Source organism: Ceratotherium simum, chromosome X, assembly GCF_057802395.1.
Source record: "Ceratotherium simum simum isolate JZ-2026a chromosome X, ASM5780239v1, whole genome shotgun sequence".
In the NCBI taxonomy this organism is placed as follows: domain Eukaryota; kingdom Metazoa; phylum Chordata; class Mammalia; order Perissodactyla; family Rhinocerotidae; genus Ceratotherium; species Ceratotherium simum.
In genome coordinates, this window is record NC_141940.1 from 44,322,600 (window position 1) to 44,350,011 (window position 27,412).

Genomic DNA, 27,412 nt, shown 5'->3' on the forward strand with positions numbered 1-27,412 from the left:
TTGATAAGCGGTGCGTCTGTGCGCTCCCGGGATCCAAATCTGCGAACCCCGGGTCGCCAAAGTGCAGCTTGTGCACTTAACCACTTTCGCCACTGGGCAGCCCCCTGATTCTCTTTTTAAAAGGTTTTGAAGCAGCTTTCAATGTTACGAACTGCACAAGATAAAAATCATTAGGGAATTGGGAGAGAACGTGGTTATTTAAGATAAGAGAAAGATCAACATTTGCCAATGAGATTCACAGTTGTAAGAAGTGGGTCGAAAAATTGATTCTGAGCTTCCTAGCAGCCATTGCAAGAAAAGTTAATTACATAATTCACATTGTGCATGTGATTCAAAACACACAATTACTCAGCTATTTCAGTTACTGAAAATAGAATTTTTTCCTTTGAGTTATTATTAAACAATTATTTTTTGATATAATAAATGCCTCAAGAATATTCTATAGTAAATGAAAAATGAATTTCATTGGTCTATTTTGTATTACAACCCTGGATGTAGCCCCACGACATAATGCCAAAATAAAGATCAGTGCATGGATTCTAAAAGGGGCCAAAATGATTTTGTCTAGGTCTGAAGCTCTGGTAATTTAGCTTCACAGAATGAAAAAAAAAAATCGTGTATCCAGAAGAAATGATTGTACAATAATTAGTTTTCCCCAAATATTTATTCCTTATGGCTTAGATAAGTGTTAGGCAGTAGAGACCTCACAACTATAACCTCTAATAAGTATCTCTAATGTCTCTAATATTATCCCTGTGTCTTTAAGGAGGATATGGTTGACCTCATTTTATGAAAGTTCTGGAATCTTCAAGGTCACATGACTAAACGGAAGCCATTTTATGACCTACCGGTAGACCATGAAGTGCCCTGAGGGACAGCTGCCCAATCCTTCGGAAAAGGATTCAACACCAACAGCTTCAACATCAGAGGTAATGAGCTTCCACGACCCCCAAAGTCCTGTGGACCTTGGAGCTGACACTGCCGGCGATCGTGGCGCCGAAACTGCCGGCGACCAAGGCAGCCAAACTCCTGCAGACCATGGCGCCCAAGCCGACGCCGAAAGCGGCGCCCAGGCTGCTGCCGGCACTCCGCTGGAAAACTTACTGAAAGGGAAAGGTAAGTGGCTTTAAGTTTTTTCCCACAAGTTTAGGATCTTCTTGGGGAGAAGCGAACTGGTTAGAAGTTTATTTGTACCGCGACCCCACTTTAGGAGAAATAAGCGGCGTAGCTTGTTTTTCTGTCCAAAAGATGTACAGTAGTGACTCTGTTGAGGAGAAGCGAGCAGCTAATTATGTTAGAGTAGTTTGGGCGCAGATTCTAGTTATTTAATGGGTTTTCGCGGCGGTGTATTTGTCACCAAGCGAGGTCGCCTCACCACTGGACAAATCGGTCCAACCTAACGGATTCGAGGAGCAATATCGCTGTGTACTGGTGAAACTCGTGTGGCCGACCCCAAGGTCGCCCCTGGGTAAAGGGAATTTGTTCTGGAGCCTTGATCCGCGAGGTCCCTGAGCGGCGGCGTCCCCGGCGCGCTCGGCGCCTTCCCAGCCCTCCCGCCTGGGCACGCGGCGAGCTGGCCGCCCCCTCGAGGCCGCCCTCTGTCCGGGCGGCCGCGGAGGCGTGGCGGGGAGGGGCGGCGCGCGCGCCTCCTACCTGTCGACGCGCAGTCGGCCCGCTCGAGCCCCCGCCGGAACCCCCCGAGGGCAGAGAGGCAAGCCCCCCGCGCGGCCTTTCCGTCCCGGTCGGGTTGCCGTCCTCAGAGGAGCGGGTGAGCGGGCGGTCAGCGCCGGGCAGCCGCGCGCCGCGCTCCTCTCCGCAGCCCGCCGGGACTACGAGGCGCGAAGGCTAGGGCCCCTTGGCCGAGCAGGAGGTTTTCCAGGGAAACGGGATCAAAACCTAGGAGCTGGACGCTTCCCTTGGAAGCTTAGTGCCCCTAGGTTAAGGATGGAGTGGTCATTGCCTCCAAACTGCAGCCAGCGGTTATGAACTTGAGAAAATACCAATTTAGGTTAGCTGACTGGTGCTGCCTGGAGCGTGCTGTCAGGCGCCCTCCAGCTAGCTATAATTCTAATTCAGATTCTAACACCGTTGAGGCGAGATGGAGCTGAGGGTGAACGGTGGAGAGCGGTTGGTCCTGTTAATTTAATTAGGTACCAAAGAATGCTTGCTGGAAAAAAGTGGATGCCTTTTTCTTTTTTTTAAATAAATATGATATAACCAGTTAATTGGGTAAATGCAGGTAACAAATTTTTAAAAATAATTAAATCTCATTTCAGCTAGCGTTGTCCACCTTCTCTGAAATAGTTTCAGCTCTTAAATTCTTTCTTTCATAAGAGAGGAGTTGCCAGAAAGGCATTGAAATGAACAAAATGCCTAGTCTTAGTTCTGCAGAGAAATCTAAAAGTTGCTACTGATCTGATAAAATCATGCTTAGCAGCTAGTTCTTCAAATAATCTGTATTTCTACTCCCAACCTTAAGTGTTTGGTACTCTTTCTTCTATTATGCCATGTGCCCCGCCCTAAGTTTTTTTATTTAATTTACTTTATTTTAATTAACTTTTTTCCTTACGTTTACATTGAGTTTTTGCATTTGTGTGTGTGTATAACTGTATGAAGCAGGAAAAGAAGAAATGACTATCACAGATAATCAATCTCTCTCTCTTTTTCTCTCCTTCTCTCTCTCTCTCTCTGTCATCCTGGATCTCTGATTTTCCACTGCTGACCTCTCTTGTGCTTTCTGTGCCTTTCTGGTAGTTTCTGAAGTCATACTAAACGACTGAAGTAATAGCTGGTGAGTGATTTCATTGTAATAGTGTCTCAGATTCACTTGTATGTGTTTAAAAACAAGGTTCCAGGGCTTTTAAGTGAGATTCAAATTCAAAACTCAGAGCCCAGTTAATGGTTTACAGGGTATTAGGAGCTGTACATTAACTGGAGTTTTTAATCTAACTTAAGGTATAAGATTTTGTAACTTGGTGTATGGCATAGTGTCCTTAGAACATAAGAAAAGAACATAAGAAAACTTTGTCAGGTTTCATATATGTACATTGCTTTCTTTCCACCTTTGAGAAAAAATTTTCTCAGAGGAAGTGTGGGCCCTAAAACCCAAAATGCAAGCCACTACAGATGTATCCCAAATAGGTGGAAAATAAGATTAAAAATAAAGATTCATTTGGAGATAATTCACTTTACAGAAGGTGTATTTTTTTAATAAAGGGATCCATCTTAGGATTCCTTTAAATAGCTTTTAGGGGTACTTCAAATAAGTGGTGGTTGTGAGGATTAAATGAAATAATAGACCCAACCCACTCAGTGTAGTGCTTGGCACATAGAATTCATGCAGTACGTGTTAGTGATGAATTCATGCAGTACGTGTTAGTGATGAATAAATCAAATGGGATTTTACGTTCTTTCATATCACCCCTTCAGGAATGCATCTATTCCGTGAAGTTAAGTGTACTCATACAGAGAGCCTCGCCGTAAGAACTGGACTCCTTACTTTTCCCAAGGGTAGCTCAAAGTTTTTGATGCTGGCTCTAGAGTCATAAAAAGCTGCCTGCTCTCCCATGGGCTTAATTCCTACCAATCCATTAAGGTGAAGGAAATATTGAAAATTAAGTTCTTGTTTCCTTCAAATCATCATAGAAAACTTCTGCCAGTGGTTTTGGTTGATTTCAGCCTTTGGTTGGGACTCTTTGCTGCAGAGTTTGCTTCAGTAGCCACCACTGTGTTGATGAATTGTAGTCCTTTATCTGGGTCTAAGAATATCATTAAAACGACTAAATCATATTTCATAACAACTCTTACTTCATTTGTTATCATGTAATTGGGATTAACTTTGGAAAATATGCACATATTGGAGGGGAGATAAGGTGACATCTAGAAATAATCAAGTTATGTCAAATAAGGTATTTCAGAGCTGTACACACATCATTCCAGTGAGGGTTATAAGCAAGATCTTATATAATTTAACCAGTACTACCATAAGTGGTCAGCAGAGGGAGCAAGAGGAGTTTTTGGTGACTTTCTGTTGGTTTTGTTTTTGTTTTCATGAACTTAAAAACAAGAGATGAATAGAAGCCGGGATGAACCTCCTTACGAACTTGAGAACCAATTTATATTGCGTCTGCCTCCGGTAAGAAACCCTTGTATCTCAGACTAAATATCTTCAGTATATCAGTATTAGTTCTGCTTGGATTCTGTAGCATTTCTATTTAAGGCAGGCCATAAAAACTGAAAATATTTGTTTCCCAGGAATCATGTTCTAGTAAGCAGTCCTGTCCTAGTGTGTACTCTTTTAGCAGCATTTCTTTCATCCTGTATATGCCACCTATCGTGTGGGTTGATTTCCTGGCAAATAGCTGTGACAGTGATGGATTCAGTCACTTATCACAGACACTAACGGCCTGTTCACTGGAGAGCCAAGATAAGACTCTTCTAAAATCCTTTCTGTCACTTCAGAAGAGGCAATGAGAGGGATCAGCACTGTCTCCTCAAATTCACCACCATACAAGGCTGTCGAAGCTCATCTCAACATCGTGTTAGGGTCTCTTCCCCATTGATACCTGTATTCAGGTATCATTTAGTCTAAGAAAGCTATATTAAGGATGGGCTTCAGAAAGGTTTTTCCCCAGTTAGGGTTAATTAATATACCCAGCAAACTACAGTCAAGCCTTTCCTTAGCAACTACAGCTGAGGGGCAGCAGTGAGAGGTAGGAATGTAGAGCTAGGAGAAGGCATTAACTATAGCTACTTGACAACAATGAGATTAGAGACAACAATGAGATTCGAGTCAGCCTCATCCTAACTTGACTTACACAATGCATGGTATCTCATGGTACATGGCATGGTTCCTAACGTTTGAGAGGTTTAAGGTTTTGTTTAAGGGAGGACTGTCTCTGAATATCTATTCTATTAGCTGCCAAGTAGACAATTCACCCTTCTGATGTTTCAATTTAACTCCTTTTTAGGAACATGCTTCTGCTGTAAGGAAGATAGTACATTCCACAAGTGTTGCCATGAAGGATAAACTAAAAATTGACTTATCTCGTAAGTAGTTAATATCCATTCACTGGACATTGAACAGTAATTTATTAAGGGATTACTTTGTGCCAAGGCACTATACTAGATACTAAGGATGTGACAAAGAGTAGCATGTGGTCTCTGCCTTGCTGGAGTCTAAGAGAGGCTGAAGTCACTCCTATCTCTTGTCTTTTGAGGAAAGGAAGTAGAAATTATGCAACTTGAGGTAATTACCATAGTGCGTATAAGGAAGAACCTGGGAGTCAATTGTGGGATTTGCATGCTGCTGATTGTCTCCTACAGCCAAGCTTTGTGATTTCTGACCGTGCAGGAGAATGACCAATGAATGTACTGCCCTTTGTTTACAAAAGTGACATATCTTTCTCTCTTTTAAATAATATTTATTGGGTTTTTTAAATACAGAGAAATATATAAAGAAGAAAATAAAAAGTGACCCATAATCCCACCACTCAGGTAGCCCTTATTGACATTTAAAAAAAGGTAATACAAGTTCATGGTTAGAAAATTCAAATAAGACAGAAAAGTTCAAAAGGAGAATTGAAACTCTCCCTCACAGTGCCCCAACCTCAGTGCCAAAGATAACTAATAATAACCATTTCTCCTTGTCTTTCCTTACAGACAAAATTTTTATGCATAATACCAACATTTAAATAATCTCTCTATATTTTTAAAGTTAATTTATACCAGAAGGCTTATGTCAAACATGGTTCTGCATCTTTCTCTTTTCATTTAATATTAGAAGATTACACTCGAATCCTCTTGTGTCAAAAGATATTCATGTTTGAGACATCTGGGCAGGATTCAGAGTTGTCAATATATGAATGTATATATACATGTTCAGTATATGACTATTATGTAGAATTTTATCTTTGTGATGCTAACTAGAGATTATAACTTGAGACTTATTAGCTCAATTCTAGGATCAACCCTTCCCTCATCCAAACCTTTAACCATGTACAATGACACAATTGAATGCTTCTAATAGTGTCAAAATGAATGGATTTGAATGAATGGAGTTTGCTTTTCAGGATGAGAATGAAACATTTCCTACTTCATCCACGTTTAGTTCACAACCATTACCAAGAAACTTAGCTACTTTTGATCGAGTGACAAAAACTGGGAAAAAAGAGCCCCATGTACTATGCCTTCTTTTCCCTGGGAAGTTACTAATTGCATACACAATTCTAGCATTATGAGAAAGAGTAGGTTTCACTGAAAGACTAGTCCGTCCCACGTACATCTTCGTTATTCAAACCCTAGGAGGCTTAAGAGTACGCTGGGAAGTATGTAATCTATGCAGAAATAGAAGCATAATGATGTAACCTGAAATTTATGCAATGTTATAGACCAATGTTACCGCAATAAAAAAAAATGATAAATAAATAAATGCTACAAAAAAAAAGAGTACATTGGGAAGACGTCAACTTTAATCTTTCCTACTTCTCTTCAGCTGATGGACATCATGCAGTTGTTGAGGTAGAAGATGTCTCACTAACTGCTAACCTGGTTGATTTGCCTTGTGTTATTGGAAGCCTGAAAACTCTTGATAAAAAAACCTTTTATAAAACAGCGGATATTTCCCAGGTATGGGTATTTCTCAAAAAATCCCTTTCTCCTTCCTTTTCTCTTTCCATCAGTGCTCCTTTCCACTTGGTGAATGGCTGCTCGTTATTTCTAATTTCCAGCTCAATTGCACAGGAATACAGTGTCACGGTCTGGTTTGGTGTTTGATCCATAACTTTCCACTACTTTATTTTATCCAAATAGCTTTTAGAGCCTCCTGTTTGCCATTTATAGTGACTTTCGTTATTTGAAAAATATGAACATCTGGGATCTTCTTCTGAACTTTCTGCTAAAGCAGCATGTTTTAACTTGGGAGGTTTACCTTGATTCTTATTCATCATCTCTACTGTTGATTTCTTGTTTCTTTTCTAAATCAAAATGCTAAGATATATCTGTTTTTAACATATTCCCTCTGCAGTGGTAAGCACTCGAGCTAAAAAAAAACTCAGAGTCCATATACAGTGTTGCTGAGACACACAGAGAGAGAATGAATATGAATGTATATAATAACTTGGTTTTCTGGAAATGCCAAGTAACATACTCCTTACTTCTATGCTCCAGGATTTCTGGTGGTAAGAATGATCACGATTCATTACTAACTCAAGATTTATGGCCATAGTCAACTTCTTTGTCTTTGTTAAATGTAGATGCTTGTATGCACTGCTGATGGTGATCCCCACTCTTCCCCGGAAGAACCAACTACCTCTACTGATCTTAAAGTAATCGCAAAAAATGAAAGAGAGGGCAAGAAAAAATATGTCTGGAAGCATGGCAGTAAGTCAACAGCCCCTTGCTCATTCTGGCTGCCTACATATATCTGCTGAATCCTAATTACTTGTGAGCCGGGGACCTGTTACCACACTGAGGTGATTGGTTCATTAGGCATCCAGACACCCTTAAAAGAATGAGCCATGTCATGAGCCAGTGGCTTATAAGATGACCTTTCTCTTTATCAAATTCAGATAGATATGTGGCTACCATCAGGCATATATATGTTTCACCATGTTGAATTTTTTTTAGTTACACCACCACTTAAGAATGTCAGAAAGAAAAGATTCCGCAAAACAATAAAAAAGGTTAGTTGCATGCTATTTCTGTGTCTACTGGGTGGATTGGAAGAGGATTATGAGTGGGGCGGAGGAAGGGGAGACAGTCAGTTAGGGATTAATTTATTCATTTATGTGTTCAATAAACGCTTATTGAGTGTAAGCTAAATGTCAGGCACTGTGTGCTAGCAACTGGGAATATGCAGTGAACAAAACCAGACTTGATCCTTGAGGTTATAGGCTAGTCGTTTAGGGATCTGGATGTGTCATGAATTTGAAACTTCTGCTAATGCTTTTAGTTTTCAATTGCAAGATCTAGTTTTAAAGGGAACCCATTCCAGAACTTGAGAATTGGGAATTGTGGTTATATTCCTAACCTTACCTCAGACTTGTAGAACCTTGGGCAAGCTACGGGAGTACTGTGACTTGGCTTGTTTTTTTAATTAAACTTTTTATTTTGAAATAATTGTAGATTCACAAGTAGTCGTAAGAAATAAAAGAGAGATACTGTGTAACTTTTTGCAAAACTATAGAACATATCACAAACAGGAAATTGACCTTATTACAATTCACCAATCTTACTCAGATTTCTCCAGTTTTACTTGTACTCCTGTGTGTGTGCATGCATGTGTTTAGTTCTATGCAAATTTTATCCCATGTGTATGTTGGTGTATCTACCTGCACCGCCAAGATTCTAAACAGTTCTGTCACTGCAAAAATCCTTCATTTTGACCTTTTATAGCCACACCCATCTCCTTCCCACCCCACACCCCCAGTCTCTAAGCCCTCGCAGTCACTAATATGTTTCCCATGTTTGTGATTTTGTCATTTCAACAGTGTCATATAAATGGAATCATACAATGTATAACATTTGAGACTGCCTTTTTTTTTTTTTTGCTCAGCATAATTCCCTAAAAAACCATGCAAGTTTTTGCACATATCAATAGTTCATTCTTTTTTATTGCTGAGTAGATTCCATGGTATGAATGTACCACAGTTTGTTTGACTGTTCACCCGTTGAAGGACATCTGGGTTGTTTCCAGTTTTTGACTATTATAAATAAAGCTGCCAGCAGGTTTTTGTTGAACATGAGTTTTCATTTCTTTTGGATAAATGCCCAGGAGTGCCATTGCTGAGTTGTATGGTGACTGCATGTTTAATTTTATAAGAAGCTACCGTACTGTTTTCCAGAGTGGCTGTACCATTTTACATTCTCACCTGCAATGGATGTGTGTGATCCAATTTCTCTACATATTCACCAGCTTTAGGTGTTATCACTGTTTTTTATTTCAGCCATTCTGATGGATGTGTAGTTATCTCTTTGTGGTATTAATTTGTATTTTCCTGATAGCTAATGATGTTCAACATATTCTCAAGTGCTTATTTGCCATCTGTATATTCACTTCAGTGAAATGTTTATTCAGGCCTTTTGCCCATTTTCTAAATGGATTTTTTTTAATTGTTGAGTTTTGAGAGTTCTTTTTATATTCTAAATACTAGTCTTTTGTCGGATATCTGGTTTCCAAATATTTTCTCCCAGTCTGTAGCTTGTCTTTCCATCTTCTTCACAGGGTCTTTCAAAGAGCAAAAGTTTCTTGTTTGATGAGGTCCAGTTTATTGATTTTTCCTTTTAAAGATCTTGCTTTTTGTGTCAAGTCTAAGAAGTCTTTGCGTAGCCCAGATTCTGAAGATTTTCTCCTGTTTCTTTTTTCTAACAGTTTTACGTTTTACGTTTAAGCCTGCGGTCCATTTTTGAGTTAATTTTTGTAAAAGATGCGAAGTTTAGTTCAAGGTTCCTTTTTTTTTTTTTTGCCTTTGCACGTCTAGTTGCTCCAGCACCAATTTTTAAAAAGGCTGTCCTTCTTCCACTGTATTGCTTTTGCACCTTTGTCAACAATCAGTTGGGCATATTCGTGTGAGTCTTTTTCTGGGTTCCCTGTTCTGTTCCATTAATCTATGTGTTGATCCCTCCGCCAGTATCACAACATAGCTATAAAATAAGTCTTGAAATCAGAAAGAATATTCTCTATTTTTCTTTGTCAAGATTGTTTTAGTCGATCTAGAGCTTGTACCTTTCCATATAAATTTTGGAATAAGTTTGTCTTTGTCTATAGAAAACCTTGTTAGAATTTTGATAGAAATGGCATTAAACTTCTAGATCAGTTGGGGGAGAATTGACAGCTTTACTATGTTGAGTCTTTCCATCTATGAACACGGGTGCCTTAGCTTTTATACTGTCAGTCAACAGCATTCATTGAGTTCTTACTAAATGTAAAACTAAGTTAAGAATACTTTTAGAACTCTTTAAGCTTTAGTGAAGTAGAAAAATCGTAATATAACTTCATTGTTTATTGTGTTTTATTTCATAGCTCATTGATTTTGAAGAAATCAACTGTACTGAGGTAGAGCAATCATAATATAACTTTATTGTTTACCCTTAGTGTGTTTTATTTCATAGCTCATTAATTTCAAAGAAATCATAAAGGTTACTTTCAAGCCTTCCTTCTCACCTCTAACTCTTACTCCCATACACATACACTGAATTCGATTCACTGAAAAATGAATTCATTGTTTAATGTCTGATAACTCCTAGAGGAAAGGATACAGTTTGGCCGGTGACCCTGTGTATTCTAATTTGCTTTTTTCTCTGATATTTATTTAAAAAGCCATTTCTTGGAAGCCAGGGTTCACTTTTACCAGCAATTGTTTGCAATTGCTTATTCCCCCTCAAAGTTCTAATTTCTATTTGTACCATGACGAATTGCTTGCTGTGGAGATATCTAAAACTGGATTTAAGGGAGAACATGTAACTAACACCCAATTTTTATAGGAAAATCTCTAATAATAAAGATGTGGGGAAGTGACATCTGGGAATTTGGATTTTTAAACCAAATTACTTCTGAATAACAAATAAGGAATTATAGTTCTTTGCCAGTTTGGGTCAAGGTGAATAATTAATAACTGAGACCTAAAGGTTGTGCCTCTGAGAGAGTTCTTTAACATTCAGCTGCAAATTGAAAAGATTAAATGTCTCAAGTAATTTGATTGGGAAAAAAGTTAGCTTACTGCACAACAATCTAGACCCTGGTCAAAGATTTCTTCATAAATAGCATTACTTAAAGTGGAAATTTGGTTGGAGGGATATTAAAGAGGCCTAATTGTTTGAATTCATTTGTATGTAGGAAAAAGGCATTCCTGCAAAACACAGGGTGTTAAATGACGTTCCTGGTATTCCCTTCTCCCCCACTTTGGTTCAGTACATTGAATCTCCTGAAGTGGAAAAGGAAGTGAAAAAACTGCTGTGTTCAGATGCTGAAGCTGTCAGTACCCGTATCCTTTTATACCATATTTTCTGTGTCATCTCTTCCACCCCATATGCACTTGCTGACAGGCCCTCACCTCTAGTATCTGTGTTCCGATTTTGACGTGTAGAACTTAAGATTTTTGGAAATGGTACTTTCTAGCTAGGAACAGTAAATTCATGTAATAGAAATTTATTTACTTGTGTAATCCAATATAAGGCACTTCTCCGTACTAGGAATCCAGATCCAAATGGCCTGAAGTGGACTAAATTAAATAGTGCTTTCAGCCAAAGAGCCTCTTCCCTTTCAACTGTGCCTTCTCCTTTCTTTCTGCTTTTTCCTTGACTGCCCCTCTTTTCAGGATGGGAAGTCATTGCTGAAGATGAAACCAAGGAAATAGAAAGTCAAGGCTTCATCCCAGGCTTTAAGATATCCCCAGGAATGAGTGGCTATAAGCAGGGTCATGTCTCATCAGGTATACTAATAAAGGCAAAGCAGGAGCTTCAGAGAGGGCAGGTGTTAACTGTGTGTCAGACCATTCTCCCTAGACATCCTGGCCAATCACAGAAACAGGATGCCTTTGCCCTTCTTTTCTCTTATTGGTCCTTCAGTGCTTTAGGGGTTTCAGATTGGTGTTATGATCTCTCATCCATCCCTGGTATTCTAAATTTCTATGGGCCCTTAGATTCTCTGAATGTCTTCATCATTGAATACATGAGTGAATGTGAGTGTTTTGCATTTCCTGTACTTGTTTTATGAAGGGAATAATCTTCCTGTGAGAAAATTATTTGTCAAATTCATTGGTTACTCAGTGAATTTGAGGGGAGGGAGTATAATTGCAGCTAGACTGGGAGTCATTTGAAAAGCTTCAGATAGTTTCGACTTCCACTTGCTTAAAACCAATAGAATGTGAGATGCTTCGGGAGATGTTCAGTGATTCTAGTAGTAACAGTGATAAGGATGATGACGATGATGAAGAGGAGGAAGATGACTACGATGATGATGAAGATGAGGAAGAGGAGAAAGATTATTATGAAGAGGATGTGGAAAGGAAGCTACAGGCCAAGTTCATTGAACCTGGCCAGCATGAGGCCAAGGAAAGAGCCAGTTCAATAGGTAAGTTAGAGGAAAAAGCAAAGGGGTGGGACAGAGTGACTGGCAGTGCTCAAGACCGACTCTAAACACGTGTGAGATGCAAGGCTAAGTTTGAGAAGCTGCTGTTCAGATGTGTAGTGGAGTTTTAGTTGATTTAGATCTCAGTCAACTAGTTTAGGCTGTGTTTAGATACATAAAGTTTCTGTCTATCTCTGTTAGTCATGGAAATTCAGAAGCAGATTCATCACATGGAGAAAAAGCTCCTGGAGATTCAGTGCAAAGCACAAAGACAGAAAAATCTCATCATGAAATTGGAAAACCTGATGCTCAAGGTAAATTCTTGTTAGCTGGTATAAAGATATCTTGATATCTTATTTCAAAATCCCATTTTTGTGTTTCCATTCATGTCATCTCTGTGCAGCATTCTTATTCATTTGTGAACCTAAACAACCTCTTATAAACCCTGAATAAAAGATAACCCTATTTCCTTTTATGTGAGTAATTTTGATCATCTCATATAAGCGTTGTTGTGAAGGGACCAGGAGACCTGAGATAATAATCATCAGTACTGAGCAGTAACTATGTGAAAGGCACATAAAGAGCTGAGCACTTTACATACATCATCTCATTCCGTCTTCGCATCTCTGAACTATAGGTAGTGTCATCATTCCCATTTTATAGATAAGGAATTGAAATTCAAAGAGATTAAGTAACTTGCCAAGGACCACAGTAAGTGGTAGGGCATAGATTGAACCCTGTTGTTTGTACCAAAATGTATTCATTGCAGTGAAAGAGAATTAACTACCTTCATTTTTAAATTTTATGATGGATGCTTGAACAAGAACAAATATCTTGCTTTTTTTTTTTTAATTATTTATTTATTTTTCTCCCAAAGCCCCAGTAGATAGTTGTATGTCATAGCTGCACATCCTTCTAGTTGCTGTATGTGGGACGCGGCCGGAGAAGCGGTGCGTCGGTGCGCGCCCGGGATCCGAACCCCGGGCCGCCAGTAGTGGAGCGCGCCCACTTAACCGCTAAGCCACGGGGCCGGCCAGCCTTGCTTTATTTTTATTAATACACATTTCAACAAAAGGAAAATGTATGTTTAGGATATATTTGGTTCCCTTTTTATAGTGAGGGAAATTCTGAAGCGTTTGAAAATTCCTTGCCGTATATCATTTTCTGTAGAGCTGTAGTCATCGAAGGGGAGCAACTTTACACAGAACTACACCTGTTTAGGGCCGGCCCTGTGGCTTGGTGGTTAAGTGCGCGCGCTGCAATGCTGGTGGCCCGGGTTCGGATCCCGGGTGCGCGTCGAGGCACCACTTCTCCGTCCATCCTGAGGCCGAGTCCCACATACAGCAACTAGAAGGATGTGCAGCTATGACATACAACTATCTACTGGGGCTTTGGAGGGAAAAAATAAAATAAATAAAATCTTAAAAAAAAAAAAAAAAAAGAACTACACCTGTTTAGAGTGTTGTCCTTTAGAATAACCAAGTGAGATAACAGATGTGGACACACTTTGAAAGATACAGATATATGGTATTATTATGATTGTTGTTGCATGCAGTACTAATTAGGAATAATAATATTCTGCCCTAGTGCAGGGAAATGAAGGCATCAGCACCAAATTCTAAACCAGTTTCTTTATTTCACCACAAAGGATTTGTGCTAAACTAGAAAAAGGTAACATGAAAGCATTCCAACTATTTATTTTAGGGCAATAAAAAAAATGCTGTGTAGGGTTTATAAATTCAAATCGGATGGCCTTGTAGTTAGGGGGTGCAGTTTTTATACTCTAAATCCTTTAAAAATAGTGCTCTTTTATTACGACTGACAGTTTTCTTACTTATCAAATTATTTGCCAAACTCTTTGTCTCTCTTGGTTCTCTTTTCCTTTGAGACTCAGCATTCATCATTTATACAATTTGTTTTCCAGAATCATTTACAGTCTGTGCTGGAGCAGCTTAAGTTAGAGGAAAAAGAAAAAAATGAGCAGGTGAGAAGTGTGTTTTCAAATTAACCAGAAAACATTTGATACAAAGAATCCCCCCACCCCACCCCCAATCTCATTTCTGGCTGTTTCTGTCACAGGAATAGTAGTAGCCAAATCTTCTAAATGACGGTAGCAGGTTGAAACAAGGTCTTTGTGAAAATTCATTCAGATATTGAATGCCTATTAAGTGAAAAGCAGTGGATGTACATAGAGTGTTGCTGAATAAGACAGATATAATGCTTGTCCTCATGGAGCTAACAGTCTAGCAGGGAAGAGTGACAGGAGACAAATTATCATACAAATATAAAGGTGCAAACTGTGAAGAAGCACTGTGAAGGAGAAAAAGTCAGTGGTGCTATTTGAATAAAGAGAGTCCTGAATTAAATTGGGGGTATCATATTAGCCCTCTCTGAGGAAGTGATAATTAGGCTGAGACCTGAAGTATCCTTGAGTTCAGGCAGAGAGGGGATGAAGAGCCTCTTGGGTGGAGCATATGCCAAGGCCCACATTGGGAAAGAATTTGGCCTCTTTGAGGACCTCTGGAATATTGAAAGCAAGGAAGAGAGTGACTTAACATAAGGTTGGAGAAAAAGGCAGAGGCCATATTGTATGGTTCCTTGCAGGTCATGCGAAGGATGGGTTTTAGTCTTAAGTGCAATGGGAAGCCCTTGAAGAATTTTAAGCAAGAGAGTCACATTTAAGCTTTTTAAAGATCACCTTGATTATTATCTGGAGTATGGATTGTAGGAGGGCAGGACTACAAGCAGGGTGGCCAGTTAGGAGGCTGTCTGGTAGTCTAATAAGAGATGATGGTAACTTGGACTAAGGTGGTGGCAATGGATATGGAAAGAATATATATTTTTTAACTGCAATAAAAATGTTTAACAACAGCTTTATTGAGATCTAATTAACATGCCATATAGTTCACCCATTTTAGTTGTAAAATTCAATGGCTTTTAGTATATTCACAGAATTGTGCAGCCATCACCACAGTCAATTTTAGAACATTTGCATCACCCCAAAAAGAAACTTGTACTCATTAACAGTCACTCCCCATTTCTTCTGAATCTCTCTCACCCCCCAGCCCTAGGGAACCACTAATCTACTTTCTACTAGCCTACTTTGCTTATTCTGGTGATTTCATATAGAAGAAAACATAGCCAAAGCCAGTCTTTTGCGTCTGGCTTCTTTCGCTTAGCAAATGTTTTCAAGATTAATCCAAGTTGTGGCATGCATCAGTACTTTATTCCACTTTATGGCTTCATTGTATGGATATGCCACATTTTGTTTATCCATTCACTGATGGACATTTCTATTGTTTCCACTTTTTGGCTGTAATGAATAATGCTGCTGTGAACATTCATATATGAGAGAATGTACTTTAAAGGTAGAATTGATGGGACTTGGATCAATTGCTGGGTGTTGTAGGAGAAGGAAGTGTTAAGGATGTATGCCAGATTTCTAACTTGAATGACAGTATTATTGACAGCCACAAGAGAGTGAGCAGAGTGAAAAGGGAAGAGGGCAATGTAGGATAAGTGAGGGTCAAGTAGCTGTATAGAAAATGTCTGGTCACTCCAGCTCTATACTGTTGAGAGTAACAATTTAAAAGAAACTGGAGGTCATATTATGAGGATGGGCTGAGCGTGGGGCTCTTAAGGTAGAGATGCCATCCCCCCGCCTCCATCCCCATACCACCAAGGCCAGGGCATTTCTTATGTTCTGTACATTCCTTCCCCATCAGCAAATCACTTATCCAAGTACTGGTTACAAACAGTCATGGGAACAGTTAATGCCAAAATTGCTTTGGCACCCACTAAACATCTTTGTTTTCATCCATGTGAGTAGTATTTTTTGTTGTTAGTGCCGTCAAGTCGATTCCAACTAGTGACCCTGTGTGCAGCAGAGCTGAAGCCTGCCCAGTCTTTTAGCGCCATCCCCTCACCTTCCAGCACCATATCAGACAATGCTCCGCTGCTATTCATAGGGTTTTCATAACCAGTTTTTTCAGAAGTGGGTGGCCAGGTCCTCCTTCCTAGTCTCTCATAGTTTGGAAGCTCTGCTGAAACCTGTCCACCCTGAGTGACCCTGCTGGTATTTGAAATACTGGTGACATAGCTTTCAGCATCACACCAACATGCAGCTGCCACAGTATGACAACCGACAGATGGGTAGTGTGGTTCCCTGACTGGGAACCGAACTCGGGGCTGTGGCGGTGAGAGCACCAAATCTTAACCACTAGACCACCAGGGCTGGCTAGTTCGTATTGGGGAGTGCTATTTTCAACATAGAAATATAGCTGTAAACTGTATTCACTCAGACCCCTTTATGATAGCTCATTTATTCAATGTCGATTTATTGGGTGCCTACTTTAAGCTGGGTTCTGTAGGGAGCTATAAAATGCTTACAACACAGTCTGCCTCCAGTTGGAGAGAGATCCATGAGAGGGATAGGAAATTAAAGGAATGAGAGCTTACTTTTGTCCATGGAGATTAGGGAAGACTTCATTGAGAAATGGTGTTTGACTGGGGCCTTAAAAGGTGGGTAGGGTTTTAATAAGGAGATAGGGAAAGGAGGGCATTCTGTATAGAAGTAGCATGCACAGTGGTTCAAAGGTCATGATGCCAGGCTAAAGAGTTTAGATTTTTGGTGTAGATCATAATGATCCATCAAAGCATTTTACCTGGGGAGTAACTCAGGAAGATTTCTTTGCCAGCAGCATACAGCAGAAATTGGAGTGGGGAGAGACTAAAGGAATATGCAAGCGATAGAAGGAATCAGAACTTAACAACTGATTGGATTTATAGGGCAAAAAAGGGAACAAAGAGGATTCTAAAGCCTGGGTAACTGGAAAATGGTGTGCCACTAACAGAATGAAGACTACAGGAAGAGGATTACTGGGGGTAGGGGATGGAGAAGATGAGTTGAGTTGGAAGCATGTTGAGTTGGAAGCACTTTTGAAAATGGGAGACTGGAGGGTGGCTCATGCTTAGAAATGATCATTGAAGCTGTGGGGATAGATGAGTTAGCCAGGTTGACTGTACAGCAAGAAACCTGAACCTAGGGAAAACCTCCCTTTAGGGGTTGGCGGGAGGAGAAAGAGCCCACAAAGGAGACAGAACTGGGGTAGTCGGTGGTTGTAATCATGGTCAGCATCTGAGTGAAAAGAGTCTCTATAAATTACTGTAGGCAGCAATTAGAGCAATTTGGTAGGTGATGTGCAGCATAGGATCATTTTCTAATGCTCCATTCCTTTCATTTCACAGAATGAAAATCCACACTGGTATGGAGTGACCTAAATTGAATAACATTCAAAAACAATCTTTGTCCCACAGACAGTATACCTCTCTGAATGTTATTGGTCACTTTGCCATTTCAAGTAAAAAAAAGGAAATTCTACACCACAAAAGGTTCAAGGCTTCTGACTTAGAAAGCATCAGGATAAGTAAAACATTATCAGGCTCCTAATTGGTCAGGACTCTGACCTGGTTTCCAGGTATCTCAGCGTGGCAAGAGGCAGCAGCTAAGACGTGGTTTAAGACCCAGTGTGTTCAATGGGACAAGGGGCTATCCCAACTGCCTTATCTTCTGACTCTTAGAATATGGCCACAGTGATTCCCATCTCCTTTGTCCCTACAGTGAGCTGTGACCTCTGTCCACTCTTCCCAGAAGTACAGATTCTTAACAGCAAGCATACTTACTTTTTTAAGTATATTCTATTTTAAAGCTTCCTTTTATAAGTTTGGCATAATAAAAGACAGCATCATGGCCGCAGCATTGTGCATTCATTCTTTTTTTTTTTTAATTGTTTATTGCAGTAACATTGGTTTATAACATTGTAAAAATTTCAGGTGTACATCATTATACTTCTATATCTGCATAGATTACATCATGTTCACCACCCAAATACTAATTACAACCCATCACCACACACATGTACTGAATTATCCCTCTCACCCTCCTCCCTCCCCCCTTCCCCTCTGGTAACCACCAATCCAATCTCTGTCTCTATGTGTTTGTTTATTGTTGTTATTATCTACTACTTAATGAAGGAAATCATACGGTATTTGACCTTCTCTCTCTGACTTATTTCACTTTGCATAATACCCAAAATGTCCATCCATGTTGTTACAAATGCCTGGATTTCATCATTTCTTATGGCTGAGTAGTATTTCATTGTGTATATATACCGCTTCTTCTTTATCCATTCGTCCCTTGATGGGCACTTGGGTTGCTTCCAAGTCTTGGCTATTGTGAATAACGCTGCAATGAACACAGGGGTGCATGTATCTTTACGCATTGGTGTTTTCAAGTTCTTTGGATAAATACCCAACAGTGGAATAGCTGGATCATATGGTAGTTCTATCCTTGATTTTTTGAGGAATCTCCATACTGTTTTCCATAGTGGCTGCATCAGTTTGCACTCCCACCAGCAGTGTATGAGAGTTCCCTTCTCTCCACATCCTCTCCAACACATGTTGTTTCCTGTCTTGTTAATTATAGCCATTCTGACGGGCGTGAGGTGATATCTCATCGTAGTTTTGATTTGCATTTCCCTGATAGTTAGTGATTTTGAACATCTTTTCATGTGTCTGTTGGCCATCTGTATATCTTCTTTGGAGAAATGTCTGTTCAGGTCTTTTGCCCATTTTTTAATTGGGTTGGTAGTTGTTTTGTTGTTGAGATGCACGAGTTCTTTATATATTTTGACATTAAGCCCTTATCTGATGTATGGTTTGCAAATATCTTCTCCCAATTGTTAGGTTGTCTTTTCGTTTTGTTGATGGTTTCCTTTGCTGTGCAGAAGCTTTTTAGTTTGATGTAGTCCCATTTGTTTATTTTTTCTATTGTTTCTCTTGCCCGGTCAGACATGGTGCTTGAAAATATGTTGCTAAGACCGATGTCGAAGAGCGTACTGCCTATGTTTTCTTCTAGAAGTTTCATAGTTTCAGGTCTTACATTCAAGTCTTTAATCCATTTGGAGTTAATTTTTGTGTATAGTGTAAGGTAAGGGTCTACTTTCATTGTTTTGCATGTGGCTATCCAGTTTTCCCAACACCATTTGTTGAAGAGACTTTCTTTTCCCCATTGTATGTTCTTGGCTCCTTTGTCAAAGATTAGCTGTCCATAGATGTGTGGGTTTATTTCTGGGCTTTCGATTCTATTCCATTGATCTGTGTGTCTGTTTTTGTGCCAGTACCATGCTGTTTTGGTTACTATAGCTTTGTAGTATATTTTGAAATCAGGGAGTATGATAACTCCAGCTTTGTTCTTTTTTCTCAGGATTCCTTTAGCTATTCGGGGTCTTTTGTTGTTCCATATAAATTTTAAGATTCTTTGTCCTGTTTCTGTGAAAAATGTTGTTGGAATTTTGATAGGGATTGCATTGAATCTATAGATTGCTTTAGGAAGTATGGACATCTTAACTATGTTAATTCTTCCAATCCAAGAGCACGGAATATCTTTCCATTTCTTTGTGTCTTCTTCAATTTCTTTCAGCAATGTTTTATAGTTTTCGGTGTACAGATCTTTCACCTCTTTGGTTAAGTTTATTCCTAGGTATTTTATTCTTTTTGTTGCAATTGTAAATGGGATGGTATTCTTAATTTCTCTTTCTGCTACTTCGTTGTTAGTGTATAGAAATGCAACTGATTTTTGTATCCTGCAACTTTACCATATTCGTTTATTACTCCTAAAAGTTTTCTGGTGGATTCTTTAGGGTTTTCTATATATAAAATCATGTCATCTGCAAATAGTGACAGTTTCACTTCTTCCTTTCCAATTTGGATCCCTTTTATTTCTTTCTCTTGCCTGATTGCTTTGGCTAGTAGGACTTCCAGTACTATGTTAAATAGGAGTGGTGACAGTGGGCATCCTTGTCTGGTTCCTGTTCTTAGAGGGATAGCTTTCAGTTTTTCACCATTGAGGGTGATATTAGCTGTGGGTTTCTCATATATGGTCTTTATTATGTTGAGGTGCTTTCCTTCTATACCCATTTTATTCAGAGTTTTTATCATAAATGGATGCTGTATCTTGTCAAATGCTTTCTCTGCATCTATTGAGATGATCACGTGGTTTTTATTCATTTTATTAATGTGGTGTATTACGTTGATTGATTTGCGAATGTTAAACCATCCCTGCATACCTGGAATAAATCCCACTTGATCATGGTGTATAATCTTTTTAACATATTGTTGTATGCGATTTGCTAGTATTTTGTTGAGGATTTTTGCATCAATGTTCATCAGTGATATTGGCCTGTAATTTTCTTTTTTTGTGTTGTCCTTGTCTGGTTTTGGTATCAGGGTAATGTCAGCTTCGTAGAATGAGTTAGGGAGCTTCCCCCCCTCCTCAATTTTTTGGAAGAGTTTGAGAAGGATAGGTATTAAGTCTTCTTTGAATGTTTGGTAGAATTCACCAGGGAAGCCGTCTGGTCCTGGACTTTTATTTTTGGGGAGGTTTGTGATTACTGTTTCGATCTCCTTACTGGTGATTGGTCTATTCAAATTCTCTACTTCTTCTTGATCCCGTTTTGGAAGGTTGTATGATTCTAAGAATTTATCCATTTCTTCCAGATTGTCGAATTGGTTGGCATATAGCTTTTCATAGTATTCTCTTATAATCTTTTGTGTTTCTGAGGTGTCCATTGTAATTACTCCTCTTTCATTTCTGATTTTACTTATTTGTGCCTTCTCTCTTTTTTTCTTGGTGAGTCTAGCTAAAGGTTTGTCAATTTTGTTGATCTTTTCAAAGAACCAGCTCTTGGTTTTCTTAATTTTTTCTATTGTTTTTTTGGTCTCTATTTCATTTATTTCTGCTCTTATTTGTATTATTTCCCTTCTTCTACTGATTTTGAGCTTTGTTTGTTCTTCTTTTTCCAGTTCCTTTAGGTGCATTGTTAGATTGTTTATTTGAGATTTTTCTTGTTTGTTGAGATAGGCATGTATTGCTATAAACTTCCCTCTTAGAACCGCTTTTGCTGTATCCCATAAATTCTGGCATGTCGTATTTTCATTTTCATTTGTCTCCAGGTATTTTTTGATTTCTTCTTTGATTTCTTCATTGACCCAGTCGTTGTTCAGTAGCATTTTGTTTAATCTCCACGTATTTGTGGCTTTTCTGATTTTCTTCCTACAGTTGATTTCTAGTTTCATACCGTTGTGATCAGAAAAGATGATTGGTATTATTTCAATCTTCTTAAATTTATGGAGACTTGTTTTGTGGCCTAATATGTGATCAATCCTGGAGAATGTTCCATGTGCATTTGAAAAGAACGCGTATTCTTCGGTTTTTGGATGGAATGCTCTCTATATATCTACTAGGTCCCTCTGTTCTAGTGTGTCGTTTAAGGCCAGTGTTTCCTTATTGATCTTCTGTTTGGATGATCTATCCGTTGGTGTAAGTGGAGTGTTAAAGTCCCCTACTATTATTGTGTTACTGTGTATTTCTGTTTTTATGTCTGTTAATAATTGCTTTATATATTTAGGTGCACCTACATTGGGTGCGTAGATATTTACAAGTGTTATATCCTCTTGTTGGATTGTTCCCTTGATCATTATGTAATGCCCTTCTTTGTCTCTTTTTACAGTTTTTGTTTTAAAGTCTATTTTGTCTGATATGAGTACTGCTACCCCAGCTTTCTTTTCATTGCCATTTGCATGGAGTATCTTTTTCCATCCCTTCACTTGCAGTTTGTGAGTGTCTTTAGGTCTGAAGTGTGTCTCTTGTATGCAGCATATATATGGGTCTTGTTTTTTTATCCAGTCAGCCACCCTGTGCATTTTAATTGGGGCATTTAGTCAATTGACGTTTAAAGTAGCTATTAAGTATGTACTTACTGCCGTTTTTTTAACTTTTTTTTTTTCCTCAGTGTTTTAGTAGTCCGTCTCTGTTCCTTTCTTCTTCTATACAGAATTGATGGTCACTTTAGTTTGACCTCTGTCTGAAAGCTGTACTCTTTAACTCCCCTCCTCCCTCCTTTTATGTTTTTGATATCATATCTAACCTCTTTTTTGTGCATTTGTATCCATTGCCCTCTTATCATGGAAATAGATAATTTTTCCTATTTGTGGTCTTCTCTTTTCCCCTTAAATCTGTCCCTTTAACATTTCTTGTAGCACTGGTTTCTTGTTAACAAACTCCTTTAATTTTTGCTTGTCTGGGAAATTTTTGATCTCTTCTTCCATTTTGAATGATAACCTTGCTGGGTAGAGTATTCTTGGCTGTAAGTTTTTTCCTTTTAGCACTTTAAATATATCATGCCACTCTCTTCTAGCCTGTAAGGTTTCTGCTGAGAAGTCACTGATAGCCTTATGGGGTTTCCTTTGTATGTAACTTGACTTTCTCTTGCGGCTTTTAGGATTCTCTCTTTATCTTTAATTCTGGACATTTTGATTATGATGTGTCTTGGTGTGGGCCTCTTTGGTTATATCTTATTTGGGGCTCTCTGTGCTTCCTGTACCTGGATGTCTGTTTCCTTCCTTAGGTTAGGGAAGTTTTCATCTGTTATTTCTTGAAATAGATTCTCTGCCCCCTTGTCTCGCTCTTCTCCTTCCGGGACACCTATAACACGGATGTTAGTGCGCTTGATGTTGTCCCAGAGGTCCCTTAGACTGTCCTCACTCTTTTTAATTCTTTTCTCTTTTACCTGTTCACCTTGGGTAATTTCTTCTAGTCTTTCGTCCAGCTCACAGATCCGTTCTTCTGTATCCTCTACTCTGCTTTTGAGTCCCTCTAATGAATTTTTCATTTCCAGTATTGTATTATTCATTTCTGATTGGTTCTTTTTTATATCTTCCATTTCTTTGTTGACATTCTCACTGAGTTCATCTATTCTTCTCCCCAGATCAGTGAGTATCCTTAACACTCTTTGTTTTAACTCTGTGTCAGGTAGGTTGCTCATTTCTGTTTCACTTAGTTCCTTTTCTGGGGTTTTGTCCTGTTCCCTTACTTGGAATGTATTCCTTTGCCTCCTCATTTTGCCTCTTTCCCTGTGCTTGTGTCTACGTATTAGGTAGGTCAGCTACGTCTCCTGCTCTTGGATAGGTGACCTTATATAAGTGATGCCTTAGGAGGCTTCCAGTGTGCTTCCCTCAGTTCTCAATGTTCCAGGGGTGACCCCTATGTGGGCTATGTGTGTCCTTCTGTTGTGGCCTGTTTGCTCTCCCTGTAGGCGCCCAGGGAGGCCAAGTTATGCTCCTGGCCAGCTGTTGTAATGCTCAGCTGCTTGTAGTTGTTGTGGGCCCTTCAGTCTCTTTACCAGGTGTGGGGAGCCCCAGCACAGTTGGCTGCAAGTTCTAATACCACATTTGTGTTGCAGTATTTCTTTTAAGTGAGTAGGCTCCCAGTGTGGCAGGTTGTTATACTCAGGGCCTTACAATTGCTATAAGCCTGTAGCCTATTAGGTCTCTTGTCAGCTCTCTGAGGATTGCAGCTGGGTGGGGCTGGCCTCAGGCACGGGAGCACCCAATTGTTTCAGACTTTGGAAGGTGGGGCAAACCCCCTATGTGGGTCTTTGAGAAGCACAAGCCTGCAGCTGACAAGCCCTGCCGCCCACAGGTCCACACACACAGTCAACACAGTCCTGCCCCGTGTGCACGCCCCGACCTCCCAAAGTGGACCCAGTCTCTCCATGGCGGGAGCCCCACACACTCCACCACCGCCCCACACTCTCCACCCGCTCCTTGTGCACACCCTGCCCCACTGAAGTCGGCTCAGTTGCCAGGCTGCAGAGAATCCAGTCACCAATCTCTGCAGGCCCACAAGTTGCCTGAGGGCTTGTTGTTGGGTGGGGCCAGTCTCTAGGGTGGGCTGCCTGCCCTGGCTGAGCTGGATTAAATCGGTGCTCTAGCGGGTGGGGCAGACCCTGGGCTAGCAGGCCTCAGGGAGAACTCCAATGGCGTCTGTGTCAGCACGCCCACACCAGGCCACAACGGTGGCTCTGCCGCCAATGTCGCAGTCCCTGGAGAGGTCTCACCTCTCACCGAGATGCACTCAGGGCCTATTAGGTGAGTCTCTTTTCACCACAGCACTGTGCACCTTTCTTTCTGGTGATTTTAGGATGCTTTCTGAGACGGGTGAGTTTGCGCGTGGGCCCTTTAAGAGCCGGTTTTAGTTTCTTTGTGAACCAGCTTTTCTGGGGGTGCTCCCCAATGTTTTAGTAGCAGGCAAAGGCAGATATTATGCCGCTGGTCTCGATTGTTCTGGGTCCACAAAATGCCCCCAGCGGGGGCGCTCCCTGGCTCAGGGCCCGGTGCCTCCAGGGAGGGCTGCGTACCTGTGGGCTGCTCCTGGGCGGCCGTGAGGCACTGCGGCTGGTGAAGGCAGCGTTTTTCCTCTCTAGAAGGGAGACTCTGCCTCTTCTACCTCAGTTAGGATTGTCCGTTGTTGCAGGAGTTCCTCTTATCCAGTTTTCAGTTCTGTCTCAGGGGTAATTTTCCACGAGTAGTTGTAAATTGGCTGTGTCCACGGGAGGAGGTGAGTTCCGAGTCTGCTTATGCCGCCATCTTGACTTCCCTCTTCTGTAAATTCATTCTTGACTGTGGCGCTGTTCTTTGGAACATTGCAAGACTAAGATAACTTAATAAATGCCAAATTTCAGTAGTTCTTTTTCGTTCATATAAGTAAATTCTAGATCAAGTAACAGAACTTAAGATTTCAGATGAATTTTTCCTGTTTTTCTGCCTCTCCCTATAGCTCATTTCCCTACGGGAACAATTGAAATATCTTCTGGAAAAGTGAGGAGAGCCTGCAGCCTGGCACGTAAACCTTGGATTCACCATCCAGACTGAAGACTGGGTGAAACTGCATGTTTCTGTTCCTTTGTTGCCTCATGTTGAATCATTTGTATTTGTTTCTCTGAACCTTTTTTTGCTAGTTATATTGGAAGTTTGTACTCATGTAGAAAGTGACAGACTATAAAAAAAGCAGTAGGCCCAAAGATCCAACTCAACTATGAGACTTTGCTTCTCTTTATTAATTTGAGAATTACTTCCATTGCTTCTGTTCTATAGTGTCACCAGATGATTCAGCCATGCTTGTCAAAGATAGACAGTCTAGCCTAAAGGCCATACAGCTGGTTTGCATATGTTTTAGCTTTTCCTTCTTCTGTTTGTTTTAAATATTTCTTAAAACATAGAACACATCACCTCGTTTCTACCAAGGGCTAGGACCTGCCACAGTGAATTTAAGTGCCTACCTCACAGCAGGTTAATACTAGGTTGTGTCCTCTGTTCAGGTAATGGGGCTGCTTTCCTGCTCAGGGATGATTTCTTGCTGCTGCCATCTTTGCTCTGTTGTGTTTTTAGGACTTTGTCTGGTTGTTACTTGCCAGCTAAGGGAATAGTTAGACAAGCAGAGATGAAATTCTGAGTTATCTTTATTCTGAGCTTCTTCATCTTAGCCCCCGTCAGAAAAGGTTAGGGAAAACCAGATGCCTGCGATGCCTGTGATGCCTGTGAAGACTTCCTTAAAAACCCTGGGTGGGTTTGTTTTTTTCAGCTGTATTGTTAAGGTTTTCTAGTCTGTATTCTTTAAGCATTAAATAAATTCCTCATTTTAAATGGATTGCTGTCACTTTATTAAACCACTCCCACGAGGAGTACACTCATATCCAAAAGGAAACTGGCGAGACAAACAATAACCTCTATGATTAGGAGATGACAGAAGGTGCTGTCAGTACTGAGACATCCTTCTAAAGAGCTCTTAGGATAACTTCTAATGAACTAAGCAAATCATGTATATTAACTATATAGCATTGGGATTTTGAGAGAGGGTATAGAGAAGTGAGGCCTGCCCTGGTGGTCTACTGGTTAAGATTTGATGCTCTCACCGCCATGGCCTGAGTTCATTTCCTGGTCAGGGAACCATGCCACCCATCTGTCGGTTGTCATACTGTTGGCGACTGCATGTTGCTGTGACTGCATGTTGCTGTGATGTTGAAAGCTATGCCACCGGTATCTCAAATACCAGCAGAGTCACCTATGGTGGGCAGGTTTCAGTGGAGCTTCCAGAGTAAGATAGACTAGGAAGAAGAACCTGCCCACCTACTTCCAAAAAAATTGGCCGTGAAAACCCTATGAATAGCAGCAGAGCACTGTCTGATATAGCACCAGAAGGTAAGAGGATGGTGCAAAAGACCAGGCAGAGTTTGGCTCTGCTGTATACAGGGTCATTAGGAGTTGGAGTCGACTCGACGGCACTAAAAACAACAATAGAAAAGTGATACAAATGGCAGCTCCGATGTTTGCATTGAATTATGTTGCAGAGGAAGGAACACAAGGTTGGAATCCCAGCTCTGCCACTCACCTTGGGCAAGTCCCTACACCTCTTAGAGCCTCTATTTCCTCATCTGGAAATCAAGGGCGATAATGCTTACCACCAAGAGGCATCTGAGGGTTTTCTGAAAGTAGCCCAGCTAGACCCAGGTCTAGTCCCAAATGATGAAGTCAGTTCTTCTCTAGGAAATATACTCCCAAGTTTTCTGTGCCACTTTTAGTGCTTCCATTCCAAGTTGAAGTTAATAAGCCAAGGGCAGAGAAGAGCTCAATATGTATGGGCAGGGCCTGTGGAGGAGGGATGAAGACAGAAGGAATGCTGGGGGCAAATGCAGGGAAGAAGTGGGCCTGAGGGAGCTAAACATGTTAAGGGCAAACAAAATGAAGCCAAGATTAGGAGAGAATTTAGAGGACAACTTGAAAACTAAGATGATATAAAAACGCTCCTTTTTTTCAGAAACCCAGAATTTAAAAGATGAGAAGAAAGAGAGAATGGAGAAAAGGAATCGAGTGTCAGAGGCAGAAGGTGGGGGAAGAGGCAGGGTTTGAAAAGAAGATAGGCCTTTCCAGATGAACGAATGCAGAGGACTGGAGCAGAAACAGATAAAAAGTACCCTGGGGACATGGATGGAGAGACTGAGGCCAGTGAGGGTGGCACATATGCCACAGGTGGCAGCCAGGGGTGAGAGAGGGAGAAGAGCCCTAGTCCAGTCTCTGCTCTGTTCTGTAGCCCAAGAGCAGCCAGAGTTGTGCTGAGAGGCAGGGTGGAAGGGGAGACAAGAGGAAGGGGCAGGGGCGAATCCGTGCATCTGCAGTGCCGTTCCATTCCCTCTGCCACCATGTCTCACTGTAACCCGGGCTAACTGCTTCACCACTGCCCTCCAGGCACCCAAGGCTTATTACTACCCTGACTCCCCACCCCACCCCACCCCACACACATATGATACCTCATGAAGTTTCTTTTTTTCCTATACCCCAGTGATTCTTACTTTTGCATTTTATAGACCTGGACTCTCCGATATGGTATCCACTAGCTGTGTGTGGCTTTTGAGCACTTGACATATGGCTAGCCCAAATTGAGATGTGCCC

General features: G+C 40.6%; 1 protein-coding gene across 1 annotated transcript; it reads left to right on the forward strand.

Annotated features, from left to right (window-relative positions):
• Window positions 1–806: 806 nt before the first annotated feature.
• On the forward strand, window positions 807–25,630 carry TAF7L (TATA-box binding protein associated factor 7 like). The gene is made up of 13 exons (XM_087427585.1): window positions 807–1,116; window positions 4,068–4,135; window positions 4,971–5,049; window positions 6,494–6,627; window positions 7,254–7,380; window positions 7,627–7,682; window positions 10,022–10,054; window positions 10,835–10,982; window positions 11,316–11,429; window positions 11,861–12,070; window positions 12,269–12,381; window positions 13,992–14,051; window positions 24,744–25,630. Exons 1-13 carry the CDS (start codon window positions 858–860, stop codon window positions 24,786–24,788), a joined length of 1,446 nt encoding a protein of 481 aa, XP_087283711.1. The 5' UTR covers window positions 807–857; the 3' UTR covers window positions 24,789–25,630.
• The last annotated feature ends 1,782 nt before the right edge of the window (window positions 25,631–27,412 follow it).